The sequence below is a fragment of the Zingiber officinale genome, chromosome 6A, assembly GCF_018446385.1.
Source record: "Zingiber officinale cultivar Zhangliang chromosome 6A, Zo_v1.1, whole genome shotgun sequence".
NCBI classification, from domain to species: domain Eukaryota; kingdom Viridiplantae; phylum Streptophyta; class Magnoliopsida; order Zingiberales; family Zingiberaceae; genus Zingiber; species Zingiber officinale.
Window position 1 is genome coordinate 135,247,345 of NC_055997.1, and position 9,363 is coordinate 135,256,707.

At 39.6% G+C, this 9,363-nt stretch overlaps 1 protein-coding gene across 1 annotated transcript; it reads left to right on the forward strand.

Moving 5' to 3' along the window:
* The first annotated feature begins 1,398 nt into the window (after positions 1–1,398).
* Positions 1,399–6,014, forward strand: LOC121998247 (homeobox-leucine zipper protein ROC5-like). The gene is made up of 10 exons (XM_042553065.1): positions 1,399–1,578; positions 1,668–1,880; positions 1,967–2,211; positions 2,315–2,432; positions 2,530–3,222; positions 3,303–3,404; positions 3,509–3,721; positions 4,694–4,865; positions 4,941–5,311; positions 5,401–6,014. The coding sequence occupies exons 2-10, from the start codon at positions 1,713–1,715 to the stop codon at positions 5,743–5,745; spliced, it is 2,427 nt and encodes an 808-aa protein (XP_042408999.1). The 5' UTR covers positions 1,399–1,578; positions 1,668–1,712; the 3' UTR covers positions 5,746–6,014.
* Positions 6,015–9,363: the final 3,349 nt, after the last annotated feature.

Below are 9,363 nucleotides of genomic sequence, written 5' to 3' on the forward strand. Positions count from 1 at the left end.
AAGAGATTATCTTTTAGGAAAGGTGGCGGGGGCAAGAGTGATAACTAAGCTAAATATATATACAATTTTAATATCCTATACATTTTTATATGAGTGATGATAGGCAACATCTGACGTGACCATCTGATATGACTTTGATCGATTTTTTTTAGTCTCTCTCAAGTTTAATTTGCATGCATGCAACAAATCTTTTCTCCTTTGATTGTATGTAGTATGCACAACTATCATTGTGGTGCTGGTTTTAAAAATCAACACCAGCATCAAATGATGCTAACTTTTAACCTAGTACTAATTTTAAAGATCAGTATTAAGGTGATGCTAATCTTTAAAGACCAACACCATCTTGATGCTGGCCTTTAACAATCAGTACCAACACCGAGTGATGTTGGTTTTTAACCTAGTGTTGGTATTTAAAAATTAACATCATAACTTAAATACACCAGCTACCATCTTAGTGATAGTTTTTAAAGACTAACACAGGTATCAAGTGATGTTGATTTTTAACTCGGTATTAGTTTTTAAAAATCAACACCACAACTTAAATACATTAGCCATCATCTTGGTATTAGTCTTTAAAGATCAACACCAATATCAAATGATGTTAATTTTTAACTTAATGTTAATTTTTAAAGATCAGTACCATTAACATTAAAGTGGTGTTGATTTTTAAAATCTAATCATATGGTGTTAAAGATCAAGCACTGAGGGTTTGTAAAAAATCAATACTTGATTCGTAAATCAGAACCATTTTTCTACAAACTAGTAATGTTGATTTGTAGCTTTGGTCCTAATTTAAACCAATAAACCAGTACTAAGGTGTGATGCTGATTTATAATCTCGGTGCTGGTTTAAATCAGTACTAATGTATGCTGACGTCTATAAATCCGTTCCAAGGAGCACCACATCTTGGTGGTGCTGAATTTATAAAAATCAACAATAAAATAATATTAATTTCTACACATCACACCTTTTTCACACATTCAAATGAGAGAGGGGATGCTAATTCCCTTATTGTTTCATTTTATTAGAATGAGAGAGGGGATGCTAATTCCCTTATTGTTTCATTTTATTAGAGGAAAAGAGATGTTCAAAGCCCCTATGAATACTCTAGCTAGAGATGGAAAACCTAAAAAAATCAAGAGAAGGTATTAAATTCTTTTTAATATATATGAGGGTTGATTTATGCCCGACGAGTTTGTGTGGCGACCAAGTTGGCAGTTGATAGATTTGCAGTGAGAAGAAATTTAATTTTACTGTTTACTAGACATTTTTCCCAGGATGGAAGGAAAACGAAATGCGACAGGTGACAGAGACAGCGGAAAGGCAATGGCATTCTTCTCTATAATAATGAAAGCTCCTGTTTTTTGTTGTGTATGCATGTATGGGTTAGGGAGTCAACCAAACCTATTTCTACTCATCTCTCTTGCTTCCCCCCTTGGATTCATGAGGCCTGGTAGTGTCCACATGTGATAAGTCTATTTCTATCGTCCACACCACACCAGCTCACACAAATCACTGTGCCTCGTATAGTTTTCCATCTCCCAGCGCCGATCGAGTTCCTTATTCTTCGGCTACAGCGTGTGTCCCCTCGTCTCTCTCTCTCGTTCAGCTCGCTTTCCAAGCTCCTTTTTGTGTTTCCATATTCTTCATCTTATCCTGCTTTTTAGGTTATTATTGCCTGGAGATCTTGTTGCATGCCCTAGGGAAACTTGATGAGTTTTGGAGGTTTGTTCGGCGGCGGTGGCAGCGGCAGCGCCGGCCGAATAGGGATGAGTACTGATTTCTCTCATCGCACATCCGCCGTCATTTCCCAGCCACTCCTCGACTCTTCTTCCGTCTACAAGCCACTGTTCCCTTCCTCTGGCCTCTCGCTCGCCCTGGTATGGATAGATTTAATCTGCCGCTTAATTCTTGCTTTGAGCGTACAGCTCTGGATGACTTTATAACCTTTTGATATTTTGAGCAGCTTGCGAACATGGAAGGCCAAAGCGGCGACAGGGCGAACCGGACTCGTACATCTGGAAAAGCTGGTGGAGGCGACCTGGAGTCGTCACTGCGTCGGAACAAGGAAGACGAGAATGAGAGCAGGTCCGGAGGAAGCGATAATTTGGGAGGCGTCTCCGGAGATGACCTGGATTTGGAGCAGGAGAATCCTCGCAAGAAGAAGCGATACCATCGCCACACCCCTCAGCAAATCCAAGAACTCGAAGGGTAAGGATCCGCCCCAACTTCATCATAATTACGTACTACACTCATGGAAATTTGTTTTGATTAATTAATTAATTTTGTCTGATCTCTCGATCATCGTGAGCAGGTTCTTCAAAGAATGCCCTCATCCTGATGAGAAACAAAGGTTGGACCTAAGCAAGAGGCTGTCTTTGGAGACTCGCCAGGTCAAGTTTTGGTTCCAGAATCGTCGAACGCAGATGAAAGTAATTAACTATATATCAGAAGTTAATTTCACACTTTCTGTTTTCTTGCCTTATGACAAGCTTGATTGATGATCGGTGCTTCTTTTGAGTTCATTAGACTCAGATGGAGCGGCACGAGAACACGATTCTTCGGCAGGAGAACGACAAGCTCCGCTCTGAGAATTTATCGATCAAGGAGGCGATGAGGAATCCCATCTGCAACAACTGCGGCAGCCTGTCCTTGCTCGGCGAAGTGTCTCTCGAAGAGCAGCACTTGAGGGTAGAGAACGCCCGGCTGAAGGATGAGCTCGATCGCGTTTGCTCCCTCATCAGTAAGTTCATCGGCAAACCTCTTTCCTCTTCCACCACGCAGATCGCTCTCCCTATGCCGAGCTCCGCCCTGGAGCTCGCCGTCGGGTCCAAATCTTTCGCCAGTTTGAGCTCCATGGTCTCCGCGACCTTGTCGTCCGTCATCGATTTCACCGCAGGAGCGTCGAGCCCTCTCGGCTCCGTCATAACTCCCGTGAGGAACGTGGTTGTGGGAGGAGTGGATCGATCGCAGGAGAGGCTTGTGTTCTTGGAGCTCGCACTGACGGCGATGGATGAGCTGGTAAAGATGGCCCAGATGGAGGAGCCTCTTTGGATTTCGAGCTTGGATGGAGGCAGGGAGACGTTGAACTACGAGGAGTACCACCAAAATTTCCCTCGCTGCGTCGGCGCGAAGCCCATTGGGTTCGTGTCCGAGGCGACTAGGTCTAGCTGCGTCGTCATCATCAATACCTTGGCACTGGTCGAGACACTCATGGACGCAGTAAGTTGATTATCAATTCGGCTGCTAAATCAGATTGAATACTAGTAGTTCTTAACACTTTGTGCTCGATTCACGAACAGAATCGGTGGGCAGATATGTTCCCTTCGGTGATCGCAAAGACCACCACCGCGGATGTGATCTCAGCCGGAATGGGTGGCAGCAGAAATGGCGCATTGCAACTCGTGAGTTCATATAGCATAGCTAGCTTCTGATTTCTGTGCACTTTACTTGGTTTGTCCAAATCCCAACTAATTGAAACCTTGGGTGGATATAAAATATATAATAGATGCATGCGGAGCTTCAGGTTCTGTCACCGCTTGTGCCTGTCCGAAAAGTCCAGTTCCTTAGGTTCTGTAAGCAGCTCGCGGACGGAGCTTGGGCTGTGGTGGATGTCTCCTTTGATGGGGCTAGAGACAACTGCCCCGGCGACAGTATGGGTTGCTGCCGCAGGCTGCCTTCTGGCTGCGTGGTGCAAGAGATGCCCAACGGTTATTCTAAGGTATCCTCTCCTCCTCTTTCTTCCCGGAAATTATATAGTTGTTATTTTATCAAGCCCATGTGTCAGCGATAGATCTCCGTGCCCTTTTTTTACTCCAAGTCAAGGCCTAATCCTCGTGTTTCCGAATCTCTAATCGGGTCTTCAGCAACCAATACAATTCTGTTTTGGTCAGCGTTGTGTTTTTTAAAATTAAACACACGTCGATCCACGCTCATTGTTTCTCGTGCTTCTTTGCATTTTAGATGCTTCTCCCACTCGCTTGAGAACACCAACCAATAAATTAGGTCATAAATATATATATATATATATATATATATATATATATATATATATATATATATATATATAAAAGAAGGCAAACGTAAACGTGATTTCTTCTGGTAATTAATGTGCTTGCCCTATTCCAAGCCTAGTTGTTTTTATTTTTACTTAATTTAAGCACGCAAAGTCTGGTACTGATGCCCGTCGTATTATTAATTAATTATCTGCGACTTAATTTACTTTTGTTTTCGCCCACGCTGAGTAGGGCTTGCTATTCATTCCTTCCTTTCCTGCAGCTCCCTCGTTAGTCGAGTTCTTTAATGCAAGTTTGGTAATATTAGTATATACTATGAACGGGTAGCCGTTCTAACACTGTAGGAAAATTAAAAAAAAAATTGAATCAGTGGCTCCATACGGCTGGTCCCACGGCGCCGTAAGAGGTTAATGAGGATGGTACAGTTCTAATGCGCATTATGTCAACGATGCCGATTATTCTTTTTGAGTGGCTAGAAACAATGATGCCAATTTTATAGCATGAAAATTGTTCAGTCGAGAAACTGATGGAGAACGCTTGTTCGCGAGTTGATTGAGGTAAAAACATGGGTAACGTGGAATGACAAAATATATATTGTTAATTAATTAGATGTAGTTAATGGCAACGGACAGAGGCCATTGATGAGGCAAAGAAAACACTGACGTGTTGGTACGCAGGTCACGTGGGTGGAGCATGCAGAATACGACGAGGCGGCGGTGCACCCGCTCTACCGTCCGGTGCTAAGCTCCGGCATTGCGCTGGGGGCTCCCCGTTGGATCGCTGCCCTGCAACGCCAGTGTCAGTCCTTAGGCGTCCTCATGTCCTCCCCATCAACGGACGGCGCCAACAGTAAGTCAATGGAACTGAATGCAACGAATTCCGAGCGAGTTGATCGCTGAAATATGACGACGTCCGTTCCTGCAGCGATAACCCAGAGCGGACGGCGGAGCATGGTGAAACTGGCGCAGCGCATGACGGACAACTTCTGCGCCGGGGTGTGCTCGTCGTCGGCGCACGAGTGGAACAAGCTGCGCGGGGGCGTCCACATCGGCCAGGACGTCCGAGTGATGACGCGGCAGAGCGTGGCGGACCCAGGCGAGCCTCCGGGCGTGGTGCTGAGCGCCGCCACCTCGGTGTGGCTCCCCGCTACGCCACAGCAGCTCTTCGACTTCCTCCGCAACGAGCAGCTTCGGAGCCAGTGGGACATCCTCTCCAATGGCGGCCCGATGCAGGAGATGTCTCACATTGCTAAGGGGCCGGACTCCGGCAATGCCGTCTCCCTCCTCCGCGCCAGCGTTAGTGTTTCCCCTCACTAAGCCGATATTGGTTATGACTGTTTTATCCCATCCAATTCAATTCTGATACAATTAATTGTTTTCCCTAGGCGGTGAGCGCGGACCAAAGCAGCATGCTGATATTGCAGGAGACGTGCACGGACGCGTCGGGGTCGCTGGTGGTGTACGCCCCGGTGGACGTGCCGGCGATGCAACTAGTGATGAACGGCGGCGACTCCTCCTACGTCGCCCTTTTGCCGTCGGGCTTCGCCATCCTGCCCGACGGCAACGTGGGTAAGGCGGGGGGAGGGTCGCTGCTGACGGTGGCGTTCCAGATCCTGGTGAACAGCCTGCAACCGACGGCGAAGTTGACGGTGGAGTCGGTGGAGACTGTCAACAACCTAATCTCCTGTACGGTGCAAAAGATCAAGGCGGCCCTCAACTGCGATGCTTGATGTGCGTGTCATGGGTTGAGGTTGAGTCAAGAACGAACCGCCCGCATGACGACGCGTCAGAGAGACTGTTAGTGGTTCGGGTATTGACTCGGTCCGATCAACAATGTTTAGTCATGGTAGTGTTGGTTAATTAGGCATGATGACTTCTTAGTCGCTATTGTAGTCCTTCATAAGTAGTTAGTAGGGATCATGGAGTTAATTAATTGTAGTGGTCATGTATCCGGGGTCATATTTAGTCGTACAATAAAACAGTGCAAGTATTAATCTCAGTCGTTAAGCAAGAAGAGGAGAGGAAGCCTGGGAATAGTGAGATACATCGTAAGGCTATCTCGTCGCATGCCCGGTATTCATCACGAGTTCCCGTGCTGCATTAAATGTATGGCAGGTCGCCAGCTCATGCTACAGGAGCATTTATTGCTCTTCGATCCGCTTTCCGACGCTCTGGATATTTTCAATTTTGCATTTTTTTTTAAAAAAAAAATTTATAAGATGCGGTCTTTTTGTTTTTTCGCTTATCCCGCTTCCTAGGGATTTCAAGCGTTTCTTCTCCAAGTTGATATACAAAACTTTTTGGTATTTTGTAAATCATATGTAGTTAAAAATAAGTAAGTCAAGAAAAAATATGAATTTTCACGCTAAATTCTAAAATGTAGGCTCCCGTGGTAGTGGTAGTTAAATCCTTCACATAGTAATTAAGGGGTTAACATTTTGAATCTCACTTACGATACATTCAGATATTTTTTCTTCAATGAAACAAGAGCATAAGAACTAGTTATCTGGATGAGTTTTCATAAATAATTTTTAATTTATCTTGATAGTTAGTAAGGTTTTTATAAGGACAGACAGATCACCCATATAATTAATTGATTTGAAAAGTTAAATATTTGATGTCAACTAAAATTTAAAATGTATATGGTAAAGAACTCATACATGCACAAATGAATGCAAGCATACACTCATTTGACTCCCATTGACGAGTTGGTATTATATAGATGTTTGATATAATAAATCTTGAAGTTAATTTTCACTGGGTACGAAAATATCTCAGTGGAAGTTTAACCTTCCCTATACAAAAGACTATTATATTAGAATAGGACGAACGTATTCATCTTTTACCATCAACTATTATATTAGGATAAATATCCCTCATGATTTATCCCACATCCCTTCTAGTGTGTGTGGAGTTGTCTTACAGGAGCCGCTAAAGTGACAGTTTCACCTTTTGATGTAATTCTCACAAGATAAAAAGGAAAGTAGTTGGTCTCCCGGGCAATGATGTAGCGGTAGCACGCCTTATCAGTTCCTCATGTATCTATAGATTGAGTCTCAATTTCGGTGAATTAACGAATAAATTTTCTTCAATGCGCGACTGACCTAAGAACGGTCGGCTGATGGATCGTCCGTTGCGAACATTTCCTAATTTATCCTGGTGGTAAATGAAAAACTTTTGTAGGACCAGATTGATCACCCCAATATTAGTCAATATAAGCTGGATATCTAGTATCAATTTTTAAAAAATAAAAGAGAAAGTAGATGTGCACTTAGGATGAACAAATTACTTTTTACCACATTAAAGGGAAGTAGGTGACTCCCAAGAGCTTGTTACATTGGTTAAGACGTAACAAAGATTCTCAATGTTATGATTTAATCCTCTGGTGAGACTAGGTCGATGAAAAACTTTCATAGGGTTAGGTTAGTCATCTCAAGATTAATTGATGTAAGCTGAATACCTAATATCAATTTTTTTTTAAAAAAAAAGAAAGTAGATTTGCACTAAGGATGAACGAATTACTTTTTGCCCTATTAAAGGGAAGTAAGTGACTCCCACAAGCATGATGCATTGGCTAAGGTGTAACAGAGACTTACTTTTACTCCATTAAAGGGAAGTAGATGACTCCCATAAGCATGATGCATTGGCTAAGACGTAACGGAGATTCTTAGAGTGTTATGATTTAATCCTTTGTTGAGATATGTATTGGCACTGAATTTATTAAAAAAGTTGGATAGTCTTGGGCTGAAGTACCCATCGGTGAAAAATACCCACGAATTTGCCTTCACAAGTAGAGAATCAATTCGGCGTTGGATAGTCTTACAGGTCGGCTGCTGATGACTTGATACTGTGGTTCCGTGATTTACTTCTGAGGATCGATGATAATTTTTATAGGACGGATCAATCCACTTCGGATATATAATACCAGCTGGAGTTATAAAAAAAGTAATAATAATCAATAACGGGCAAATAGGTGATGCAACCTACTTAATCATTTTCTTTCATCCAGAGAAAAAAAATATTTTTTAAATATTTTTAAAATATTAATTTTTAAAAATAAATTTTTATATAAAATTTAATTGATGAGTTTTTAATTAAAATTTTATATTTAAATTTTAAGAATAATTTTTTAATTAATACAATTGTTAAATCATTTAATTTTTGTAAGACATTGTGATATATAAATAGTATGTTATAACATATCCATATCCATGAATTTTAAAAAATAGTTTTTATAAGGTTTAATATTTTTTAATTCTGATTTTTTTAAGAAAACGGTTAATTATCAAAATAAATCAAAACAATCAATACCAAATAATATGGCGTATTTTAAAAAGTTTTCAACATTCAAAGTTCAAATATTTTCTTTTAAAAAAATTTCATCAACCAATATTAACTTTTCCACGTTTTACAGAAAATCAAAATTATATTTATATATCGTAAACGATTCAAACCAAAAAAGGTCATGATCCAAATAATTAATTTAGAAGATTCTTCAAGTAAAATTTCACCTCATTAATTTCACTCTCATCAAATTATTTATTTTCTTCAAATTATACATTTTTAATGAATTTTGATTCTATTTATTTTATTCACAATCTGTTTAGTAGAAATCATAATAGATATTAATCTATTTTCTTAATTTAAGAAGATTCTTCAAGTAAAATTTCACCTCATTAATTTCACTCTCATCAAATTATTTATTTTCTTCAAATTATACATTTTTAATGAATTTTGATTCTATTTATTTTATTCACAATCTGTTTAGTAGAAATCATAATAGATATTAATCTATTTTCTCTATAATTATTAAAAAAAGAAAAAAAATCTTTCAACTAATCTATTCATATTTTTATATTGTAAAAATTTATTAACAATATTAACTGTAAATAATATATCATATCAAATAATCATACCTGATAAACGTTTAAAATTTTCAATCTCACGTTATTAGAAATTGTTTCAATTTTTATTTTAGGATAATTACTATTTTATTTAAGTTTATATATAGAGACTATGATACTTTGAAAATGTATTTGTGATAATAATTTATGAGTTAAATTTATAACATGGTCTTGCAAAATTTCCCTTTGCTTGCATAATCTAGAAGAAAATAATGAATATATACGTTCTATCATACTAAAAAAAATATTATAATATTAAAATAAGAATTAGTTATATCACAAAAAAACTAAATTAGGACTACTATAACCACATGATATATAAAAGATTCTCAAATTTATATCTAGCAATCTTTTATTTTTTTACTTCTTATTGTTTACCTTTTATATTTAACCCATCGTATCATTGTCCTCTTATGTTATTTATATTTTGTTCAACTATAGTTG

Bases quoted from the DNA above. Each gene is read 5' to 3' on its own strand.
- LOC121998247 (XM_042553065.1), top strand. From the start codon at position 1,713: ATGAGTTTTGGAGGTTTGTTCGGCGGCGGTGGCAGCGGCAGCGCCGGC. The intron at 4,866-4,940 runs GTAAGTCAATGG...CCGTTCCTGCAG, and splicing joins ATCAACGGACGGCGCCAACA to CGATAACCCAGAGCGGACGG. The intron at 5,312-5,400 runs GTTAGTGTTTCC...TGTTTTCCCTAG, and splicing joins TCTCCCTCCTCCGCGCCAGC to GCGGTGAGCGCGGACCAAAG.